At 55.2% G+C, this 24,229-nt stretch overlaps 2 protein-coding genes across 2 annotated transcripts in view; both read right to left on the bottom strand.

Annotated features, from left to right (window-relative positions):
• Window positions 1–8,916, bottom strand: part of C10H4orf50 (chromosome 10 C4orf50 homolog) — a 64,110-nt gene extending 55,194 nt beyond the window's left edge. The window contains exons 1-2 of the mRNA XM_047798567.1: window positions 6,823–8,916; window positions 2,546–2,953 (exon numbers count right to left, since the gene is read on the bottom strand). Of these exons, the coding sequence (XP_047654523.1) occupies window positions 2,546–2,841 (296 nt within the window). The 5' untranslated portion in view covers window positions 2,842–2,953; window positions 6,823–8,916. The remainder of the gene's footprint in view (window positions 1–2,545; window positions 2,954–6,822) is intronic.
• Window positions 8,917–9,090: 174 nt separating this feature from the next.
• The window catches only part of JAKMIP1 (janus kinase and microtubule interacting protein 1), a 141,793-nt gene continuing 126,654 nt past the window's right edge, over window positions 9,091–24,229 (bottom strand). The window contains exons 19-22 of the mRNA XM_047798566.1: window positions 22,842–23,045; window positions 13,511–13,576; window positions 10,387–10,431; window positions 9,091–9,239 (exon numbers count right to left, since the gene is read on the bottom strand). Of these exons, the coding sequence (XP_047654522.1) occupies window positions 9,210–9,239; window positions 10,387–10,431; window positions 13,511–13,576; window positions 22,842–23,045 (345 nt within the window). The 3' untranslated portion in view covers window positions 9,091–9,209. The remainder of the gene's footprint in view (window positions 9,240–10,386; window positions 10,432–13,510; window positions 13,577–22,841; window positions 23,046–24,229) is intronic.

The raw sequence follows: 24,229 nt of genomic DNA, 5'->3' as shown, positions 1-24,229 counted from the left end.
GGAGAGCTGACCCAGAAGGGGAGGCCACGTGACCGCAGAAGCAAGATGCTCCCCTGCTGGCCTGAAGATGGGGAGAGGCCAGGGGCCAAGGGATAGGCTACAGATGCCGGAAAAGGCAGAAGCCGATTCCTCCTGCAGCCTCTAGAGGGAGCCCGGCCCTTCGGACCCTGTGGCCAGAGCCCAGTGAGGCTGCTTTGGGACCCCTGTCTCCAAAGAGCTGAAAGACAGCCGATCCGTGTTGTTTGAAGGCCCCACATTTTTAGTAATTTGTTTTAGCAGCCATAGGAATCATGCACACTCGCAAATAGGAACTAGACCGTGAAGTACCATTTTTCACTGATTAATGACAAGTTAAAAACAATATTGCTACAAAGAGAGACATGAAACGAGGAGACTCCACCAGGGAGCATCCACCAGGCTGAATCAGTGCCTCACGGCTGCAGGTACCACAGGACAGGCTGGGTTCGAGTCACAGCGCCCCTCGTGGCTGGGTGTGTGACCGTGGAGAAGATGCGGAAGGCAGCGCCTCGATTTTCCACATCCAGAAATGCAGAGTAACCCCATTACTTCGGTTTCAGTGCTATTTTAAGGATTAAGTCTGTTACTACCCGTGGAGCGTGTAAACTAGTGCCTGGCTCAGAGCAAGCGCTCAGCAAGTATGCAGCTCTCATTAATTTTGTTGCATTTAGATTGGAAATGAATTTGCAACAGTGATAGTGTTATGAGGTGGGAGTTGGGTTCTCTTGCTCAAATTTCTAACAAAGCAGGTGCATTAGTTTTGCAGTCTATACTTTTAAATATTAACTCTTTAATTGAAGCAGAATCCAATGTACCTTATGAACCATTTACCATTCCCCAGCCAGACCAAGCCCACAGTAAAATTAGCCTGAAATCTATATTCACAACCACGCACTCAGCCCCTGGCTTCAGCTCTTGGTGACCCTGAGTCATGTATTTCATCGTCTGAGCCTCCGTTTTCTCATCTGGAAAAGGGGTTCGTATCACTCTGTGGGTCCCAGGGTCCAGAGAGCCATGATGGAAGCGTGTATGGCAGGGCCCGTGCTGGGCCCCACCCCACAGGCTCTTGATAAGCCCTGACTCCTTTTTCCCCCCAACCCCTGCCACAGATCCAGGCTCCCCACCTGGAGTCCCACTTCTGCAGGAAGAACTTCAGAGAACTGAGGACACAGCCCACATTTGCAAACCACAGCCAGGTCCCGGATACCCCTCCAGGATGGCTTCACCCCAGGCTCCAGGCACAGAGGCCCCTCCTCTCCATCACTCACGGGGGCCCCCAGGTTGGCTGCCTCTCTCCCACATGGAGGGGTCTCCTCCGGCAGGGGTCTCCCACCCACCTGTCTGAGGCCTGGGGAGCTTCTGGTTTGCACCGCCATGTACAACCATGTGTGCGTTATGTTACTATCGCTCCAGAGCTGGGGCCCTTCCTTCCCCAGCTCTCGACCCTAACACTTATATTTGGGGCTCAATGCCATCCCCCAAGTTCATATGTGGAAGTCCTAACCCCAGGATCTCAGAATGTGGCTGTGTTTGGAGAGAGCGTCTTTAAAGAGGTAGCTCAGTTAAAACGAGGTCTTTACAGTGGACCCCAATCCAACACAGCCATTGTCCTTGTAAGTCCTTAGGACAAAGACAGGCGCAGAAGGAAGCCCCCAGGAGGTCACGAGAAGGCAAACGTGGCCTCGCCAAGGAAAGAGGCCTCAGGAAGAACCAACCCTGCCCACAGGTGGATCTTGGACTTCCGGCCTCCAGGAGCTCGAGAAAATAAAGACCTATTGTTTAAGCACCACACACCCGCCTCCCCCAGGCTGCGGTGCCTTGTTATGGGTCCTGAGCAGTCCTGTTTCTCCTTTGATATAGATACTCAAGTTCCCACCTCATTCTACTAGTATTAAAAAAAAGCACAGGCTCTGGAGAAAGATCTGGATACAAAGGACCAAGTTCTGGGCCATGTCGGTTCCATCGGGAAGAGAGAGCCCAGGCCAGGAGGCTCAGCAGTGAGAACCCAACCCAGAGACTCTGCTACGAAGATGACGGAGGAACTGAAAGGCAGGCAGAGGTAACCGGCCACAGGCTTGGCAACTGCTGGGAGCCACTTCCGCCCCTGTGGCTGGAGGACCACACGGGGAGGAGGCGGTGATACTGGCACCGAGGAGCAGGCCCACAGAGGAAGCCAAAAGCATGAATGAATGGCAGCCTCGGTCAGAGACGCCCCCCAGAGAGAAGAGGGGGGCAATGCCCCGGCTTCTCCCTTCCTCCTCCCTTTGGCGCCTCCCAGAGGCTGGACCCCAGTGGAAGCCAGGGAGCAAGGGAGCCCGGGAAACAGGCTCAGCCCCTGTGATGCGGCGCAGAGGATGGAAAGACAGAGAAGGCGCTGAGAGCCAGGGCCTGCGGTGGGCAGGTCATGGGATGCGGGTTTGCTTGCCTCCTTGGCCGGAGAGGCAGTTGGACACCCCATTCTACCACAGCCAGGAGGCCCCCGGGATGCCCCGGCCACACAAAGAAGAGGTCCAGCGGGTGTGCGTACCTGCTCCTCGGCCCGGACTCCGACATCACGTATTTGTCCACAGCTGCCAGCAGCGTCTGCTCCGAGGATTCCAGCTGCTTCCCGCGTGTCCTCGCGTCCACCCCTGGGCTTCGGGCCGCTTCCTCTGGAAGACGTCCCGGCTCCTCCCCGTCATCCTCTGCATCCTGGAAGATCCAGGCTGTGTCCATCTTCACATCCACGTTCACGACATCAAACCCATCGCCGCCGCCGCCGCCGGGGGCTCTGACAACGTAGCTGAAGCTTTTTTCAGTCCGTCCTTTGGCGGCTGGCTCCATCCTGTAAGGAGTTCACCAGCCAAGACTTAATCAAATGCAGCGAATTTGCAACATTGACTTTCTGGAGGTTTCGAGGTGGCGGCCGTGCCTTCAGATTGGGCAGGAAAATAGCCTTGGAGGAGGGCAAGAACAGGTGGATTATTAATGGGTTTCACTTGCGCAAACGTCATACAATATGAATGAAACCCTCTCGCTTTACCAGCCAGCCATGCCAGCGCTCACCCAGGGCAGAAAAGTCACTTGGAACTAGCAACTTAATAATGTACAAAGAAGGAAAATAAGATTTCTAGGCAGGACCATCAGAGCGTCATAAATTCTCAGTAGCGACACTTGAGTTTTCACCTGGTAATAATTCACGTTCTAAATGGTCCCTGAGTGCAGCAAACATCTCTCTCAGGCTCGGCGTTTACTGGGGCGCAGGGAAGAGGGGTGAGCCTGTGTCTGGTCACTTCACCTGGCCTGGTCCAACTCTCCTGGAAACCCTAGGAGCTGGGTCTTAATCATGCCCACGTTATAGATGATGAAATGGACACTCTGGAAGGCCGAGAGCTTGTCCAGGCCCCACAGATGGGAAGTGGCAGAGTCAGGATGCAAATCCAGTCCTGACCCCCCAAACTGAAGGGATGAGAGATGCACCAAGACCCTGAACCTGAGACAATGCGTCCTGGGGTCGGGGCAGGGGGAGCCTGAGCCTGGGGACACAGCTGAGGAATGACCCATCGCAGCTGGCGGAGCTGGGCGGAAGCCTCCTCTAGGTGGAGGGGGCCTTGGGACCAACGCCCCAAGACAGAGTCAGGACAGGTGAAAGGAATGGGTTCGGCTTGCCAGGTGGATACACTGAAGGCAGAGACGAGGACGTGGGACAGAAGGTAACTTGGGGCCTTGATGGCTTGCGCGCTACATCTCTGCATGAGAAGTGGGAGGGGGGCGTCCCTGGAGGGTTTCCAAGCCAGGGAGGGGCCTGGCTGGATCTCACTTTGAGGATGGAGCCCTGTGGGGCTGCAGGAGGAGAGAACAGAGGCAGCTGGCCACGGAAGGATGCGATGAAATAGGCCCGGGGCAGAGCGGTGCAGGGAGAAATAGACATTTAAAATAACAGGCTTAATTCTCCCCATTAAAAATGACGGAGGAGCCTCCCCCAGCCCTTGTCTTAGAACACAGACTTTGGAAAACTTTGTGTTCTTTCTTCAGCTCGTAGAAATACGTGTCAATCCATTTAAAAGCGAAATAAAGCTTTTGCCAGTTTTCAGACCCAGGAATGTCTTTCCGAGGGGCCTGGAAACCATCTCATGGGCCTGTAAATATCAGAGGAAAAGGGAAGCCCCTCGCCCAGTGGCTGTGGGAGAAGCCTAACCTCATGGTCCCCTGGCTCCAAGGTGCAAAACTACCTTTTGTCACAAAGCCAGAAGGAATTCAATTTTCTTTTATATACAACAAATGAGCAGACACAGAGGGCCCATCCGATGGCTAGGTGGATTTAGGGTGATTTCTGTGTCATAAGCGGTGCTGTCAAGTTCTCTTGCTTGAGAACAAATGATTGTCTATCCTAAGGCTGCGTCCGAATCGCTCTATCCCCTTGGCTAAAAAGGGGCGATATTCCTTTCTGTCTTTGCAAATCTCTTAGCAGATGGCCTGTCAGGCACATCAAAGTCTGGTTTCACGCTCATTTGATAATAAAAGCGTTTTCTTGTCTTTCTTAGTGGAGATGTTGTCTGGTTGGGAGAAGATGGGGTGGAAAGTATCTTTCCCCAGCAGCGGTGGGTGGTTCAGGGGCCTTGCGGTAGACGGGGAACAATCAGAGGCGGCAGAGTGGGTTATCGACCGAGAGGGGGCGCCATGGAGCAACTCAGCGCTCAGGCGGTTCTTGGATGGAATCCTGGACAAATCACTTAAATTCTCGTAAAAGCTAGGGTGGGCAGTAACAACTGTACCTGCGCAAGGAGCTGCTAAGTCATACACAAAGGGCTGTAGGCAAAGAATTCTGCACGGGGCCGGGCACACAGGCAGAGTGCAGCGTGCAGGATGCTGGGTGGTGGGCAGAGGCAACACCGGGCAGTTCCAGATCACCTGCCTGGGCTGTGTCCAGCTCTGCCTCTTATGTGCCAAGATCTCAGGCAATTAACTCAGCTCCTTGCAAAAGGAGACAAATAGCAGTCCCCTCCCTGCTGTTGGCAGATTGTTGGCAGCTCTCAAGTGCCAGGTCCAGTGTCTGGCACCGTGAGCCCTGGAGACATTAGCCGCAAGGAGCATCTGAGAACAGGAAGATGGATGGAGGGCTGTCTGCGGTAGAGTGACCACCTGGAAATCACCTGCCAGGCCTGCAAGGAGGAAGGAAGTGGGGATTCTAGCCTGTTCTTAGGGGAACAGCCCAGGGGAAGGCTCAGCCTCCCTTCGCCCTCCAGGACAGGTAACAGGCGTTTGCACCCCAGGGCCGCTGCCTGGGGAGTGTCTTCAGGCACCTTTCGATAAGTATCTAAGACTGTGGGATTCATTGCAAGGAACCCTCTGAGTCGGAGGGAGAAGGGCAGGAACGTGGCCTGGCCCAGGATTGTTACCTGGTGGGCTTCTCAGGGCTAGAGATCTGGGACAAGGGGACAGAGGGCCAGGGGGCTGTTGGAAGGACCGCACCCTGCACCCCGGCAGCCTCAGTGAGTCCCCAAAGGGACATGGGGTCCCCACTTCAGATAGGACTCGCAGCCCCGGAGAGGGGGTGGGGAGGGGGTTTGAGTGCAGGTGGGGGGGAGACGGGGGGCCTGGAGACCGCAGCTGTGCCCCCAAGCTGGAATTGCCAAGGGTTCTTAGACCACCTGGGGGGAGCACCCCAAATTGGCAGGTTGGGACCCTCAGCTTGGCAGGCCTCTAGCAGGTTCTGGTTAAATGTGAGAAAAGAGAAGCAGACATACATTTCTGATCGGGGAGCATCGGGTGGGATTTCTGCTCATCACAAGCTGGTTCTGGAAGGCGAGGGGAGAGCAGGAGCTCCGGGCCTGGGGCTCAACTGCGGACGTGAGGAGGGAGGAGGGAGGCAGGGGCGGCTGATGGAAAGGGAATGATGACTAAGCCAAGAAAAGTGCTGAGGGGCCGCTAAACCCAGAGGGCATCTCTCCAGGTGCCCAGAGCCAGGGACCCAGGCTGCACAGTGCACCTGCGCCCCCTCCTAGCCCCAGCCCGTGGGCCCTGCGCACCTGGTCAGCGGGTGTCATCTCAGACACACGCCCCTGTTGCATTTCACCCAAGTGAGTCCAACCCAGCACATGCAGAGGCGGGAAAACGGCCACGTGCCCGGGCTTTTCCCATTTTAGAACTGGAAGGCTCAACCGGGGCCAAGGATGGCTGGTCCCCCGCAGGGCTGGTGGCTCTCCAGGCCAACGCAGCTGCCAGATGGCAGTGACAGGGCACAGTCTGCCCTCTGGACCCCTCTGCCCTTCTCTGCCTCACTGCTTGCCCCTGTCTGCAGGACTGAGGGGGAGGGGAAGGGGGGGACGGGAAGGGGGGACAGTGAGGGGAGGGGAGGTGGGAGGGGGGAGGTGTGAGGTGTGGGAGGGGGAGGGGAGGGAGGGGTCAGGTAGAGGTTTTGGGGAGGGGAGAGGGAGGAGGGGAGGGAGGGGGTGTAGGAGGTGTAGTGGGGAGGCAGAGGTTGTGGGGGTGCGAGGTATGGGGGAGAGGGAGGGGGAGTGAGGTTGGGGAGGGGGAGAGAGCGCATGGAGGCAGCATAGTGTGCAGCCCCGTGTCAGGAACCTGACCTGGGCTCTCCAGCCCCCAGATCTGCGAGGAGCGTGGTGGCAAAGGACGGACCCAACCCTTCTCTCTAGCTGAGAAAATGGCTTGGCTTCAGCTGGGTCTGCAGCCCTTGGCCCCGGAAACCATGCCTGCGCAGAAGGGCCCCTGTGTTGCTAGGCAACGACCACCACAGCAGCCTGAGCGGTGGGTCTCACCTGGGCGCAGGGGGCTGTGGGTGACAAATGAGACATGCGAACGCACCTGGTGGGCGCCAGAGCTCTGAGGCCCCCTGAGTACAGTGGCTTTTGTGACTGGGCTTGTCCAGGGCAGGAACCTTGGAAGCCATACCTGGAACTGTCACAAGACTTGCTGGCTCTCTTTGGGGAGTTGGAGCTTCTAAGCTGAGCAGGTCCTGTGCCTCCTGTGTGAGCATCCCTCCCTCACACCTGAACTATCTCCTGGGGGCCAAAGAGAAAGGTCCCTGGTCCCCTGTGGGCTGTATGGTCTCCCTTGAGGACGACTCCCACAAAGGTGTGTTGGATGCTGGCTGCTCCTCTCCTGCCAGCATCCTGGCGTCTCAGGGTCTAACTGCCTAGTGGTACCCAACGAAGACCACTGGTGAGCTGCTATCACCCCCATTCCACAGATGAAGAAATTAAGACTCAGAGCATCAAGTACTTTGTCAGTGTCCACTGCTGGGGAGTGGTTGGTTTGGGAATGAGTCTGACTTCAAAGCCACTGCCATGTGCATCCTGTTGTCTGGGTGAAGGAGCCGAGACAGAAGCATGGGGCAGGCGGGCAGGGGGCCCACACTCCTGCATCAGGGACAGGGTGGACGCTGTGCTGTGGACCAGCTTCCCAGAGACCCTTGCGTGCCCTCCAAACTTCTGTTGCTCAGTTAGCAAAGCAAGGCTTCTCTGTGTTTCTTTGGCCTCAGAGACAGCAGATGTGCTTTTCATGGTCACACACTGTGTGTTTCCACATGGCCATTGCTGCCTGGAGCGCTCAGATGCCTGCATTTTTCAATTAGAGACATCAGACATTCGCTTTGGGTCACCAGACGTGGGAAGGTCATGGGGGCTGGTGTGGCGGTGCTTTGGGTTTAGACGTCGAAAGAAAATGGTCACTTCTCAGCTGTCCTGGGCGTATGTTTGCTTAGAGCCCCCTAACGCTTTGGTTCAGTTTGAACATCCCTCCCTATCTGGCTGGTGGCTGGGTGCTCCTTCTCTGCTGAGTGTCGTGTCCTTCTCCATCCTTGGACTTGTCCTCCTGAGAACTTTCAGCACCTCTGTTGGAGTCCTTCTTCCCATGATTCCTTCTGTGGCTTAAATTGCAGTCGTTTTAGTTCTGTCCGCAGGTTATTCTCACTAGAAATTGCAGGATTGCTCTTGCAGCCCAACAGGCACAGGGCAGTGCCTCTTCCCATGGCTGGGATCAAACCATCCTTGCCTTCGGCTGCTTCTTCCAACACAGATGCGGCTAGCCTTTTTCCTTCTTCACTGTATTCTATTTCACTTGATCCATTTTGATTCCAAAGGCCTTCCTTCCAAAAGTTTGGGAAGACGACAGTCGTGTGAGCAGGTGGGTGCCTTCTGGACATGTTCCCCCACTCACCGGCTCATCCTAGCATAACAACAGCGACAACAGCCAAAAGTAACTTCTCTTCTCTGGGCTTCCCTCCTGGGCTTGGCTCCCATCAGCTGATTCCTGTTCTCCTTGGCTGCCCCACCCCACCCGTTCTCCTGGGAGGCTTGGTTCAGAGGCGGAGCACCTGAGATCGGGAAGTGCCGCCTTCTTGTCTGAGGTTTTCAGAGAGCAGACCTGGTTTCAGACCCCTGCAGGAGGAGCACCCGCAGGTGCACCACAACTTGGCGTTTCTTCCTCACCAGCCCCTTGCAAATTACACCCAAATGGGACACAGCCCGAGCGTGGGGTAGTCAGGGACCACGTCCACCTCTCAGCCCTCCTTCTACGGCGGCCTCAGGTGCAGTCAAGGTTCTGAAGCTTTCACTGTGTCACACCCACAAGAGTGATGGAGCCCGCGGCGTCCCCCTTGTAAATCTGAGGTCCTGGGGTCCACCATCCACGGGCTCCAGCCCTCTCTCCTGCCCCCAGCTGCTGAATCCAGCTGCACACGGATCTGGAGGGGTTTGCTGAGTGGGGCTTGACTCTGGGTTCAGATCACAGGGACATGTGCAAGTCACTCTGGCGGACAGACTCTGGGATGCACAGGACACAGTTCACAGAGACATATGTACACAGTGTCGAGCCAGACACACGCACCGCGGCCAGGGGAGGCAGGCCGTGCAGGGATGAGGATGCAGGCCTGTCCCCAGACAGTGCAGTGGCTCTCCAATCACTCGGTTTCTAGTAATTGCACTTAGTTTCCTGGTATTCAGGTCTCTGCCCCTCGGGCTCTTGAAGGTGCCACAGTGGGGACTCAGACGTGGCCCTGAGCTTGACAAATTCCCCATTGTCCCTGCAGATCTCCCAAGCTCAGCCTAGGCAGGACCCAGCCATAGATCCTAAATGCCTCCCCTTTGAACGGTTGTCAAGTATCCGCAAATTCTGGTTTCAGTCTCTGGGCTTGGAATAGCTTGTTTTGCCGTTGAATTTTGGTTTGAGTGGGATTGGGGTTGCCATAGGAGTCAGTGTATTCCGTAAGCTCTTTTTCTATCCTAGACAATGGAAAACAAAAAAAAAAAAATGAAAAGACAGGGGAACCAAGGATTAAAATGACTGGAGAACTCCCTGGCTTATCTGCCCTCACTCGTTCCCACTGCTGCCCTGACTCTCTGGCTGGACAATCTGGGGAAAGAGGAAGCAGGGGTAAGGCAGCCTATTCCCTAGAACCCACTCCCCGACCCCCCATGGGGACCCCCACTCCCCCTCTGGTGAGCCCTGGTAAGTCCTTTCTTTGCTGCCCAAGCCCTGAATGATCAGCGACCATGTGCCCAGCGCTGCCCTAGGACTGGGGCACAGAGCCTGCAAGGAAAAGCTCCTGGGTGCAGGGCTGGGGCTCAGGGCGCCCGAAAGAACATCAGGCAGGTGGGATGCAGCGTCAGAGCTTAGTCTGGGGGCTACAGCCCACCCCCCGCCTCCCCGCCCCAGGGCACACAGGACCTCACTCGGACTGGATTCAGGGTCAGAACTCTAGAGGCTCCGACAGAGCCCCATCCATGGTGAGCAGTCAGAAGAGGGAGAAAGGGGAGGCCTGGGAGCCAAAGCGGGAGCTCAGGGTGAGGCACGCAGGGCCCAGTGAACAGAGCGGAACCAGCTGCCCAGACGGCATTGAAACCAGGCATGGGGTCAAGGGCAGGAGGAAGGGGAGTGGCCAGGCTCTTTCCACCGGCTTCTGGGGCATTTGGGATGCAGCTCATGGACTTGCGGGTCAGCCTCCTGCACCTGCAGACCCCTGACCCCCGAAGCCCACTCTGGTCTGGACCCGACGGGGAATTTCCTGACCCACGGGCAATAGAGAGCACACCAAAACCCGAAGCCAAAAGGGAAAAACCTTTGGGGAAAGAAAACCACAACCCCCTTTTCAAGAGACAATAAAACGGGGGGACATCCAGGTTGTCGTGGTCCCACCTTATTCCCAGAGAGCTCCCCCATCTGCCTCCCCGTGAGGGAACTCACCAGCAATCCCTGGGTGCCCCGGCCCAGGGAGCCTGACCCTGAGAGATCTGTCACAAGGTCACCTTCCAGGGCATCTCGTCTCTCAAGGAATGTTACAGCCAGAGCTGGGGAGGGCATGGGAAGGGGGGAGGCTCTCCTTTTTGGAAACGTCACCATTTTTATCAGTGAAAATGAAAGGATACCAACCCGAGGTCTTGGCTCAGTGACGTCATCAAGGCCACAGAATGAATGCTAGTGAGAAAAACAAAAAAAGGAACAAAAACTATAAAATAAGACCAAAAGAAAATGAGGGGAGAAAAGAAAAGAAAAGAAAAGAAAAGAAAAGAAAAGATGTGAGAGATGTAGCTTGGAACTCCATGGCAGCATTTCACCCGGACCACGGCCCTGGGGTTGGGTTAGGAAAGACCGGAGGTAAGGGGGCTTTTGGAGGTGCTCCCCCCCACCCACTGAGAAGCCCACCACGTGGAAAACCACGCTCAGGCTGGGGTGTCTTGACACGGTCCCCCCAAATCCAATTATTTCAAACGGGGGAGATACACATCATGGACCAGGACTCTTGGGCCCCGAGGTGTGGTTTTCTTGCAGAACGTGAGCAGACAGCATATTCGGGGGAAGGTCCCTAAACAGTCACGGCTGATGGTCCCACCAAAAGTGGGCATGACCCGCACGCGCACAAGGATCCAGAAAGATGCCACCCAGGTCACAGGTCACCCAGTCCAACCTGTGGACAAGCGGACCCCTCCCTACACCATCCCCACCAGCACCCATTCTCCCAAGACAGTCACTCTGTAAAATCTTTTTTTTGTCATGGGATCGGCCTATTTTAAAAAGAAAAAAAAGAGCAGGAAAAAAAAAAAATGGCCTTAAAGGAATGAGAAGTTATACAGGTCCGTTTCAAAGAACAGTTTCTTAGCTTATTTATCACTTATTTTGTTTCAAAGGATTTGCTGCTGAGTAGGTGAAATAGGTCTGAATATGATCTGGGGCTTTTGAAAATAATTCATTATTTTTTTTCCAACGTGAGAGTTGTGAGTTAAGTTTTATTTGGAGAGAAATGAGGAGGCAGCATTTCAGAGAGTTCTGAGAAACTGCTCCATTAAAGGGGGATTGGGGGGGGGTCAAATGCATAATTTTTTTTTTTTTCTTTTATGACCACACCCAAGACACATGGAAGTTGCCGGGTCAGGAACTGAATCTGAGCCTCAGCGCAGCTGCGACAAGCCGGCTCTTTAACCCACTGCACCAGGCCAGGGATCAAACCCGCACCTCCACAGCAACCCAAGCCGCTGCAGGAGGATTCTTAACACATGGCACCACAGCAGGAACTCCCGGGCACACATTTTTGCAGAAGCTTACTTCTAGTCGAGAGGAGCAGACATCTCCAAGAAGAATTTGAGTGCTTTTCTAGATATGAGGAGATGCACAAATTGAGCTTATAAAATCTCCTGAAAATATGTATCTGAAGGCCTATTCTGCCCGTTTCTCGGAGCGTGAGTGCCTCCCTCCTGGCCTCCACCCCGAACTCCTTTCAGGGGTGTCGAAGGTCAGCATCTACAGCGACTCATGATTTCATCCTTGCAGAGGCGGATGACAAGTGCCCACGTTTAGTTGCCAAAGGCAAGAGCTCCCCTAAGTTGTTAATGAAAATGTAAAAATCCAAACAGCCCCCACATTTTCAGAAAATGTTTAGAACTTTGGAAGTTAGAGCTAGAAGGGGCATTTAGAATCACCTAGCTCTTCACTGTCTCCGTGGGGAAACTGAGGCTCGGGGAGGTGGAGTGGGGGGGGGGGGGGTCCTTGCCAAGACCACGTGGGGGTGCTGGCAAGGAAAGAATTCTCGACCACTGACAGTGGTGGCTGCGGTTATTTTCCTGCCAGCCCAGGCCGAGAGGGCCCACAGGGAAATCCTTGAAGTATACGTGAGATCCTCTGGCTCCTTAAAATAGGAGCTGGCAGACGGGAACTCCAGGAATCGGCTTAAACCGAATTCCGGCAGGATGGCCAGGGGCCCTGGCAGGAGAGCCAGCCCAACCCCCAGCGCAGATGCTCCAGCCATGACCCTCTGCTGCCCCCCTGTGGACACTGTCGGTTGTGCAGGCTGGGAAGCCCCCCGGCTCCAGGAGCAGGTGCGTTGAAGCCAGGAAGGTGATTTTCACGTATTTAAAAGCAGACTCGCAGGAGAGAAACCTGTAGCAGCGGAAGAGCTGCTCTGTATCTTTGAGCCATCGTGTTTGAGTCTAGACAGAGTGGACTATCATCCCATTTGTAGGTAGCCCCCAATCTGCTCTCTGGTGGCTTCTGTGACTTTGGTCTCACTCTGTCGATGGAATGAGTGGGCTTCCTCTCCCCAAAGACTGGCCCCAGACACCTGAAGCCCAGATGTGCCCTTTCTCCCTCTTCTTCCCCGGGGAAGCTTCTGGGGCACATTGTCGCTGAGGGACCCCCCCCCCCAGATGGGGTCACTTCACCTGTTCCCACACGTGAGCTTATCCCTGTGATACAAAATGTGCAACTGTGGGTTTTCTCTCTATGCAGGTATTACTCATCCTGCAAACACTTGGCAATGGTGTATTCCGTGGTAAGAACTGTCTTGGGTAAAGAGATGAAGAAAAGCTGGTCCCTGAACTCAAGGAAGTCACAGCCCCCGGGTGGAGGTGCAGGAAGTAGTGAATGTCCCGATAAAGGTGCTGCACACATGGACTCTTTGGTCCCTCTGGACCAACAGCATGTGGCAGAGGTGCTGGTGGAGTGGCTGTGATATCCCTGGAGACCCCAGCTATCCCGTCCCATCTACGGGCTCATTGACAAGTGTCTCAGCATCCCCACCTGTAAAAAGTAATAATATAGGGAGACAGTGGGGCTGGGTGCCAGCCTCACCTCCTGCTGGGAGGGAAGGACTCCCAAGAATACCGGTTTGGGGCAAATCCATCCTTTAAGGTGAAGGAGTCCACGAGAGACAGCCCATGTCTGTGGCTGGCTTATGGCTCATGAAAGGTCCCCCCACCCTTCCTAGTGAGGTAGTGTCAGAGGCAAGCTGTAGAGGGTCTTTCTGGAAAGAAAAAAAAAAAAAAGACAACCCCTTCCCCCCTCACGCAAAGTTTGTCCCAGACTGCACTTTTCTTCCCTAGAGAAGTACTTGATGGGGCTGCTTAATGTCTTAGACTCCTAGTCTGGGGGACAGGGTCAGAGAAGGGAAGGCTGGAGACAGGAGCCCAGGCCTTGGGTTTCATGGAACTGAAAAGAGACTATATGCCATGCTAGCAGCTCATGGAAAGAAGCCCAGGGAGTGGTCCGAGCGCAAACCACCTACCTTCTCCTCCAGCTCTTTCAGATGTCGCTTCTGGACTTCCAGCTTGTCCTCCAACTCACGGATTCTCTGCAATACATTAAGTTCAGTGTCAGAAAAAAGAAAACTTCCAGGTTCAAACCTTACTATTCCTTGTTTATCACGGTGGAGTGGATGCACAGTGACACAGAAATGAAGTGGGCAGCTCAACTCACTTAAAAATGGGAGTCTAGTCAATTGATAATGTTACAAAGTTTCTGGCGTGTGGCAAGGTGATTATATGCATATTTTTCATTTGGTTTATTAAAGATCCTGAATGCAGTTCCCTGTGCTATGCAGTAGGACCTGTTCTTTATCTACTTTATATACAGTAGTTTTGTATCTGCTCATCCCAAATGCTTAATTTAACCCCCTTCCATCTTTTCCCTTTAATAACAGTAAGATTGTTTTCTATGTCTGTGAGTCTGTTTCTGTTTTGTAAATAAGTCCTTTGTGTCATATTTCAGATTCCACTTACAAGTGATATCATATGGTATTTGTCTCTCTCTGTCTGACTTACTTGGCTTAGCACGATAACCTCTAGGTCTGTCCATGTTGCTGCAAATGGCATTATTTCAGTCTCTTTTTTATGACTGAGTAGTATTCCACTGTACATATGCACCACATCATACTTTTGTACCTGGGCAGGCCTGTCTCTCCACCCCCTGAATCAAGACTGAGGCCTCTCCAGACCCAGGAGGCTCCCTCAGGCCCCTCTATGACTCTATTTTGACCTCTACCAATAAAGGAAGATTTTATCTGTTCTTGAAATAACATGGGAAGGAAATTATACCGTGTGTGCTCTTGCCAAAGGATCTTTTTAAAACATAAACATCCAGTGTTGCCATTGTGGCTCAGCAGGTTAAGAACTGACTAGTGTCCGTGAGGCTGCAGGTCCTAACCCTGGCTTCATTCAGTGGGTTAAGGATCCAGTATTGCCATGAGCTGCCGCATAGGCTCCAGATGTGGCTCGGATCCTGCATTGCTGTGGCTGTGGTGTAGGCTGGCAGGTGCAGCTCTGATTTGACCCTAGCCTGGGAACCTCCATATGCCGCAGGTGCGGCCCGAAAAAGGAAAAAAAAAAAAGGAAAAGAACCCCATAAACCTCAAGCCTAGAGGGAGATATGGAGGCACCTTGGGCAGGTTAATAGAGATGGTGATTTAAAGCAGCGGCACGTGCCATACTCTTCCAAGGTGTATTTAGCTGGAGCCTGGCAGCCGGGACAGAGGAAGTGAGTGCCAGTGGCAGGCATGGCTGTGGCAGCCACCAGGATTCTCAGAAGCCCACTTGGCACTGGGCTTCAGGACCAACTGTCCCCATTTGCCCAGGACATTCCTGGTTTAGCACTGAAAGTGCAGTCTTGAGAAACCCATCAGTCCCAGGCAAACGGGGACAGCTGCTGTGCCCACTGACTGTCTCTTGGGGTGCACGCCCAGCACCCTCAGTGGTTTACCCATCTGTTCTTTCTGGTTCCACACAGCATCCCACCAGTTGAGGGCAGTGGGGTTGGCAAGTACGACCTTTTCCAGTTTGTCACATGTCCAGGGGCACCCCATCACCTCTAAAGAGCGGACACCCCTGGATACCTGCTTAGCTGGCTGCAGCCTTGCCAAGCCTGAACGGAGCTGGAGACCCACTCCTTGGGCGCACACTGTCAGGCTGAAGAGTGGGCGATTTGGGTCAGCCTGGATTAAGCATGTGGCCCCGTTATCAGGCCTGGAGCAGCCTTCTAGGCCTAGACCCCCAAACTTGGATCAGCATCACCTGCCCCAGAGTTTCTGACCCAGTAGTTCTGGGGTGGAGCCTGAGAAGATGTATGTCCCACAGGTTCCTGGGGGATAAGGATGCTGCTGGTCAGGGGCCCCATTCTGAGGGCCACCCCTCTGGGCACCTGCACCCACTCAGCAAATATGGCACCATATGCCCAGAGCTTCAAGGAGGTCATGGTCCAATCAAGCCCAGGCGATGGCTTTATACAAACACACAGATGGTGCCCTGGATGAAGACAGGTGTCATGGAAGAAGTCAAGCAGCGGTAGGGACGGGCTGGACGCTATTGCATGTGGGTCTTCAGGGAAGGTCATGCTGAGCAGAGAGGGCGGGAGGTAAGGAACTGAGGTGTGGGCTGTGGGCCAGAGGAGGCACAGAAGCCAGCCCCCAGTGGTTTTCCAGACGCCGAAGAGGGAAGGGAATGCCAGGCAGAAGGAATGGTGTCTGTATACAGGGAGCTGGAGGTGCGGGATGGGCGGAGCCCAGAGGGTCTGGAATGTTCTGGTGAGGAGCTTGGTGATTCGGGGTGGGGGGGTGCGGGGGGGTGTAAAGGATTTTAAGCAGGGCGATGATGAGATTCTGATTTTGGAAAGAGCACACTGCCAGCAAAGCAGAGGGGGACGCACATGGAAGAAGCGCCGGCAACACTTCTGCTCTCAGATCTGTGACCTTGGGCAGGTGGTTCAGCCTCCCCGGCCTTGGCTTTCTGATCTGTCAGTTGGGGTTAATAGCGTTGCCCATTAGCAAGCGAGTCTGCACAATGTGCTTGGAGCAGGGCTGGCGGAAGGAGCCAGTGTTACCTCTCACCCGAGGGAGACGGTGTTACCTCCATCTGGCCCGCCTCCCAAGACCCCCCCTCCCAAGACGGGCCGGCAGAGAGCATCTCAGAATGAGCACAGAACTTGGCTGGCCCCTGGCTTGGATCCCGGGCCCCAGACTTAAGAAGCTGGCGGATTCGGGGGAGTCACGTAATCGAGTAACCTCTCTGTGCTGAACCCCCTCCTCTAAGATCTACACACTCACCCAATGACCTTGAAATGCGGACCTGGGGAAAGTGCCCTATAAACTGCAGCGCCGCACGGAGGGAGGACAGCGCTTTATCGCTTCCAAATGATGTGCAAAAATCTCCCAGGAACAAATTCTGGGCTTTAAAAAATCAGCCTGAGACATTCTCATTCTAATCTTTCCTGACTTTTTTTTTTTTAAATAACCAGGGTCAGTCTCTCACTCGGGTATGGGAGGCTGGAAGGGGCTTTGAGATCTGATGCCATGGTTTCGCATTCCAGCTCTGCCTCTTCCTGGCTGTGTGACGCCAGGCAATTGGCTGACCCTCTCTGAGCCTCGCTCGCCTCACCTATGAAACTGCACCAATAGTTCTCATAGGGTTGGTGTGAGTGTTAATGAACCAACATTTATGGAGCCCCTTCCACATGCCAGCTCTGGTCTGCCTCCCTGCATTGGACCACAAGCCTCACGAGGGTAGCTGGTTCCCCGGCACTTGGGGCAATGCTCGGCAATGCAGACATTCGGAAAAAGTACAAGCCAGGAGTTTCCTGGTGGCTTAACGGTTAAGGATTTGGCGTTGTCGCTGCTCTGGCTCCATCCCAGGCCCGGGAACTTCTGAGTGCCATGGACATGGTGACAAAAGGACAGGGGGAGGGGGGAAGAATAAGAAGAGGAAGGGGGAGGAGTTCCCGTCGTGGCGCAGTGGTTAATGAATCCTACTAGGAACCATGAGGTGGCGGGTTCGGTCCCTGCCCTTGCTCAGTAGGTTAACGATCCGGCGTTGCCGTGAGCTGTGGTGTAGGTTGCAGACGCGGCTCGGATCCCGCGTTGCTGTGGCTCTGGCGTAGGCCGGTGGCTACAGCTGGACCCCTAGCCTGGGAAGCTCCATATGCCGCGGAAGCGGCCCAAGAAATAGCAACAACAACAACAAAAAAGACAAAAGACAAAAAAAAAAAAGAAGAGGAAGGGGAAGAAGGGGAGGAAGAAGGGGCATTAGAAATGAAGGCGGCGTGGCGTGGAGCAGGAGAAGCTCGTGAAAGAGGTACTGATGCATTTGCCGAGCGGAGCACGGGGCCCAGAGGTGTTGTTCTTTACCAACTAGTGTTCTAATGATGCTCCTTACACCTATTGTTTCGGCCTGGTGGTCCCTTCTAAGAATTCCGTATGCGGTGGGTACTGCTTTTAAAATCACAGCTGACGAACAAGGTACACTTTTCCTCCCGCACAATAAACCCGGCCTCCCCTCGGGGCCTTTTAACTTGCTGTTCTCTCTGCAAATAGCTACACGGCTCACCTCTCACATCATTCCAGCCTCAGGTCTCACCGTTTCTTTCTTTTCTTTTCTTTTCTTTATTTCTTTCACTTTTTAGGACCACGCCTGTGGCACATGGAGGCTCCCAGGCTAGGAGAGGAATCGAAGCTGCACCAGCTGGCCTACACCACAGCCATAGTAATGCCAGATCAGAGCTACGTCTGCGACCTACTCCACAGCTCACGGCAATGGCAGATCCTTAACCCACTGAGCGAGGCCAGGGATCGAACTCGCATCCTCATGGATGCTAGTCAGGTTCGTTACTGCTGAGCCACAACAGGAACTCTGCAGGCTCACCTTATCTGATATTTAGGTGCCTGCCGCTTACTTCCCCTGAGTGGGACAGGAAAACACACTCTCTAGGAAAGCAGAGACTTTGCCCACTGCTCCACCCCCGCCCGGAGGCGAGACCTGTGCCCGGCACGTGATAGGTGCTCAGGGAACAGCTGTGGAACAAAGGCAGGAGGCGGCAGGGTCTCACTGTCGTCAGCATCGTGCTGTCACAGGGCTGGCTGTCGGGAAAGTCTCTCTACCTGGGCCTCACCTGGATGACCCAAGTCCAGCCCATTCCTCTCATGGAAACACCCAGCCAAACAGATGTACTCTCAAGTCTGAGCATCTTTTGCCAAGACACCGAGATGCTGGCTGAGGTGTCTGCTTCCTGCTGCTGTTACACATGTAACGTTGGGCAGGGGGTGAAGGGCGGAGCAGGAATCTGTTAGCATCATGGCATCCTCGGTCACATCTGTGCCACCCTGGGAGAGTCTGGCCAAGCATTTCTGCCTACAGGGTGACACAGGACCCTGAAGACAAAGCCTAGAGCTGGAGCTGCTCTGAACCACCCACAGTGCAGACACGGAACCTGGGGTCAGGAGGGTGCAGCCCTGCCAACGTCTCGGAGCTGAGCCCAGAGCAGGAAGAGGTGGAGCCCTCCTCCTGGAATCTGGGGCCTGATATGACAGAGGAGGGTTCACCTGAGCTGCATCAGGGCAGAAGGCAGGAGAACTCGCTCGCTTACAAAGCCAAAAAAGTAACGAGACCCTCTGCGATGGGTGGAATTGTGTTCCCTCCAAATTCCTGTATTGAAGCCCTAACCCACAGGGGGACTGCCTTTGGAGACCGGGTTACGAGGTTAAATGAGCTCATAGGCTGGCCCTAATCTCGTAGGATTGGTGGTTTTATGAGAAAAGCACGATGACCGCTCTCTCTCCCATCTGTGCCCCACGCTGCACGCCCCTCCAACCCCCTCGCCGTGTGTGCGGGCGCAGAGGGAAGGCGGCCACGTGTGAGCCAGGAAGAGAGCCCTCGCCAGCAACCATCCAGCCGGTACCTGATGCTGGATGTCCAGCCTCTGCTGTTTAGGCCCCCCAATCTGTGGTCCTTTGTTATGGCAGCCCAAGCCAACGAAGACAGACACTTAAACCCCCCTGTAACCCTCAGCCCTGTGTCTCAAAGACTAATATTTAACTACTTGAGCTTGCGCAGAAATCACATTTCTTGGGCGTCTTGTTAAATGCAGGACCCTATGCAGCAGGTCTGGGGTGGGGCCCGAGCAAGCTGCACTTCTAAGAGCTCCCAGGTGATATGCTCTGCAGACCGCAGGGTGGACTTGGAACGCTGCCTTGCTGTTACTACACAGACAGCCCTCCTCTGCCTGGACACCGCCCAGGCAGCAGCTCACTCACTCCTGGCTGTGCTCCATCTCACAAATGCCCCAGAGCGATGCACCATCCGCGAGTGACACCAGCACTGGCTGAGACGCGCGCATCAGTGTATCTTAGTAAGAGTGGGGGCAGCCTTCGTCTTCGGCGGGAGGAAGCGTGTCTACCATTTACCTTTGGCAGAATTCTCAACTGATCGGAAGGTGATCCAGAGGTGGGGGACAAGCAGCTCCCAGCCCTGGCTCAAGCTCAGTCCCTTTCCCCACGCGGAGGCACGTGCAATTTACTAGGAAGGCCAAGAGAATCGTCACAGGAAGGGAGTTCCCCGCACGATCTGACACAGACACTCCAAAACCCTTTGCTGTTAAAGGATTTTCTTCTGTAAGGGAGCCTAGTCCTCAGTGGCCCACGCAGCCAGCATGGCTTGCTTTCCACTTGTTCTTTTTTTTTTTTTTCCTAATCATCGGAGTCCCTTTTTCTCTTGGTGGGACATGGTGCTTTCCCAGGATTCCCAGCCACGTGTGGCATTGACCTTTGTCTTTAGGGTGTGCAGTGGACCCATCACACGTCCCACACTTAGACCAGCACCTCTGTGGGATCCGGGTCCTTGGGCGGGATCAATTACACAAATGCTTTTGAATCACAAAGGATTCAAATACACAAAGGCTCTTCTTCTTCTTCTTCTTTGTGTGTGTGTGTGTGTGTGTGTGTGTGTGTGTGTGTGGCTGTGCCTGTGGCATGTGAAAGTTCCCAGGCGGAATCGAACCTGAGCCACAGCAGTAACCTGAGCCATGGTAGTGACCACACCAGATCCTTAACCCCGCTGAGTGGCCAGGGAAGCCTGACAAATGCTTTGCTTCAAGCTGGATTTTTGCTGCCCACGAATCAAGCCCTCATGCACGCTCAGCCGCGAGTCCCACCAAGGAGGCCCCACGCGGGCCATTGGCTAAGCAGGCACCCAGCTCCCAGCACTGTCTGGCCCTGCACCTGCCACATCCTCACAGCCCGTGCTTGGCAACAGTCACAGCCACTTGCACTTGCTGAGAGTGCTTTCCATGGAAGTTCACGTAAAGCATACAAGGTCCCAGTGAGTAGGCGTTATTACCATCCCAGCAAAGTGAGGCCCAGAGAGGTTAAGTCACTTATCCAAGGCCACACAGCTAGTGAGAACAGGGCTCAAAGGTCCCAGGGTCTGTGTTTTCATCCAGTGCTAAGCCGGCTGAGCATCCCTGCTCTGCTGCTGTCTGCAATGCTGCTCCCAGGATGGTCACCTGGCTTTTTCCTATTTACCTTCAAACCTTAGCCCAGCTGGCCCTGTCGCAGCCTCCCCCCAGGAAGGGACCCTTTCCTGCAACCCCCAACACATTGCGCCCATGGACTGGAGAGCCCAGCCACGCTGGACGGTCAGGATCTGTTCCCTGTTCGGCTCCCCGCCCCGACTGGATCAGGGCCAGCTCCGGTGACTCTTCACTGACGGCTCAGCGACAGTGTCCTCAGAGACAAACACCCCATGCCTGCAGCCCCGAGCAAGATCTCCTTGGACCTCACTGGCCATAAGCTCCTCCCCCTTTTGCCTCCCCTCCCCCACCCCCCACTCGGCAAACGCCTCCTCCTGGATCTTGCTGGCCATCACTCTGCTCATTCTCACTGCAAATTGTCCGACTCCATCCCCAGTGGCCCATCCTGCACCAGCGGCTTCTCACCCACCTGAGCTGCAGGGACTCCAAACCCTCCCCACCCTCACCCCCACTGTGTCCTTACAGGGGGTGTGGCTTCCCTCCTTCTTCCCTCAGGACCCAGCCCCATGTAGGGGGGGGACATACGCACGGTTTCACACTGTCACCTCCTTCCCCACCCTGTCTGTTCAGAGAAGAGAGGTCCGAGGGCCTTGTCACCACCTGCCCGCAACACTCGGGTTCCAGCCACCCCTTCACCTGCACGGGCCCCTCATGCTCGCCTCTCCGCTCCCTCCTATTGGCCGCAGCATCCCTGCCTATTCTTGGGGGTGTGGGGGTGTCTGTGTCCTTGCCACTTAAGATGCCCAGCAAACATCCAGCACATGCTGGGCATCCCACAGGCTCAGGAACCAGCCGGCAGATCCCAGGGGCACAGGGGGCAGCGCGGGAGCCGGGGCAGAGGGGCGCGGGGGGCTGCAAGACGTCCTCTCGCCCTCGCATCCTGACATGTCCTCTTTCCCTCTCCATCACGGCCCTTTCCCTCCTCAACTGAGGGCCACCAGCAGTGCCCCCCACACCCCCTCCTCAAACCCACCAGGGACCTTGGCTTCTCAGTCCACATGGGGGCTTCTGCTGCTTCGAACACCCCTCTCCGCCTCTGCTCCTCCAAAGTCTCTGTCTCCTCTGTGACACTGAGTCCCACTGGAGGTCTGACCCTTCCTCACTGGCAGACACCTTTGGGTACATGTGTTTACCATCCTGAACCTCAGTTTCCTCATCAGGAAAATGGACATGATCACCCCCACCCGCAGGCATCCCTGAGCTGAGGGACCTAACGCAGGACCCCCAGCGAATGCCGGATCGAGCTGCTGCCTCCTCTTCCTCATCCCCTTCCCGAGTCCTGGGAACATGGTCCCTACGTGCTCAGCATGGCGGGATGCTCACCCGGCCCCCAAATTCACTTAGGATGACATTTAAGTTTTCTGCGTTAACAACTGATACAGCTTCCAGGGCCCAGTCCTCAAAGGAGCCGTCATCACAAAACACAGCCCAGAGCAAACCCTGCAGCCCGCACCTCCTGGTCACAAGAACCCGAGTTTCTCTAACCCACCCCAAGCTCCCAGTCGATGAGTATGACCGGGTCACTTTCCTGTACAGCAGGCATTGACAGAACATTGTAAATCAACTATCATAAAAAATTTTTTAAAAAAAGCAATATGTAAGAAAAAAAAAAAAAGAACCTGAATTTAAACAGAACATGGACACTGGTGGAAGAGGGGGCATCTTGCTGTCGTCGGTGTTCCCACTGGGGGGGTGGGGCCCCTGTTTAAATGTGTGATCACGGGTTCGATCCCTGGCCCTGGAACTTCCGCGTGCCACGGGCGTGGCCAAAAATAAACAAGCAAACGAACAAATAAATGTCTGATGAGAAACAGCCGACATACGATGCCCGAGAGCCCACGTCTCCCCATCACTGAGGGTCCCGTAGGCCACGCGGGCATCCTTGGGAAGACACCCCTGCTTCACGGAAACTTGCTTTACTGCCAGCTCACCATGGAACATTCCAGTCAGTGTGTCAGTGCGCCAGCAGGGGACAGGAGAGGCAGAGAAGCAGGGGCGGTGGTGCGTGGCACCTGGCTAGGCCCTTGCTCCTACCTGCTAGGCCCCTGTCTTACCTGTGGGGCCCCTGCCCCTATCTGTGGGGCCCCTGCCCTACTTCTGGGCCCCTGTCCCTATCTGCTGGGCCCCTGTCCCTATCTACTGCTCCCCTGCCCTACCTGTGGGCCCCTGTTCTACCTGCGGCCCCTGCCCTACCTGTGGGGCCCTGCCTTACCTGCTGGGCTCCTGCCCTACCTGAGGCCCCTGCCCTGCCTGCTGGGCCCCTGCCCTACCTGCTGGGCCTGCTGCAGCAGCTCCATGCGCTCCCGCAGGATCTGGCTGTCGAACTCCCGGCTCTGCCGCAGGATCTGCCTGCGCACCTTTTCCACGGCGGCCTGCAGGTCCTCCCGCCAGCCCTCGCTCAGCGCCGCGCTGGCCCTCCGCCCCGGCTCCTGCTGCAGCGCGTTGTACAGTGTGGCCTCCAGTTCTTGGATTTTCTGAGCGGCCCAAATCACACAGACAGTGGGAGGTCACGCGTGGGCGACAGGCACCCCAGGACACTGCCACGAGTGAGGCGGAGCAGGGCATCTCGGGCCGGGAGAGGAGGTGCGCGCAGGGACCGGCAGTCCCCAGGGTGGGCATGGGGGTGAGGGAGGCCCTTCCAGCCCCGTGCACACAGTTGCAAGAACACATATTACTCCCTTGGGTCAAGGTGCCCTGCTCTGTACAGGAGGGACCAGGGCAATAAGAACAAAGAGTCACAACCGCCCCTTAAAATGCAGGCTTCAAAGAGAAGTTGGAGGTGGCTGGTCTTTTATTTTCTCTTTGGCTTCTAAATCACTGCCCTTGTTTTGGGGACAAATCTCCCCTTTTATCGTGAGTACAGTGGGAAAATGTGTCTCCAGTTTTGGGGACGTGGCATTCAGCTGGCTGGCTAGGAACGCCACTGCCAGCCCAGGCCAGTGGGAAGTGTCCTCACTGCTCCCTCTCCCCCGAAAAGCAGGACACCCCAGGTTTGCAAAGCGCATTGAGTGCAGAGGGAAAGTGTGTTTGCAAAAGGACGGAGATGAGACAGAAGCAAGCAAAACCTCCCAAAGTGAAAGAGGGTGAGAAACAGATGAGTGTGCTTCCACTTTTAAATTGTCCCTAAGATCGTTACAACACTGAGTCCCCAGCAGCAAGAAATGAGAGGGGAGATGCCTCGTCTTGCTGAGGCTCACACTGTCCCCACCTTCCCCATCCCCTGCTCCCTGCCCCCGGGGGAGTCTAGCCTCGGAGTCTGGACACCAAGGGCCCTGGGTCCCCGGGAGGGAGGTGGGCCCGCCTTCTCCCCCAGAGCTCCCGCCTGTGCTGGGCCCAGCCTCCCGTGCTCCATCTGCATGGAAACGGGGTTTGCCAGTTGAGTTGTCATTACTGATTCTGCCTTTCTTAGGTCAGAACCCCCCCCTCGGTAAATGATTTTAACCACGAACCATCTGGGCAAAGATTTGCTCCAGGCTTTGTTGTTCCTGCAAGAGCGGCAATGAACTCTAAGTTACCTCTGCTCTGGGGACGGCCTGGAAATGTCCCATTCCGTCATCTCTCTCCCCCCTAAGGGAGAGCTTCCCTCAGGGCTAGGACCACCTGCTTGAGTCCTCCAGGCTGTACCACCTGTGAACCTGAACGTGATCCCACCTACGTT

Source organism: Phacochoerus africanus, chromosome 10, assembly GCF_016906955.1.
Source record: "Phacochoerus africanus isolate WHEZ1 chromosome 10, ROS_Pafr_v1, whole genome shotgun sequence".
Classification (NCBI taxonomy): domain Eukaryota; kingdom Metazoa; phylum Chordata; class Mammalia; order Artiodactyla; family Suidae; genus Phacochoerus; species Phacochoerus africanus.
This window is presented reverse-complemented; position numbering and strand designations above follow the sequence as displayed.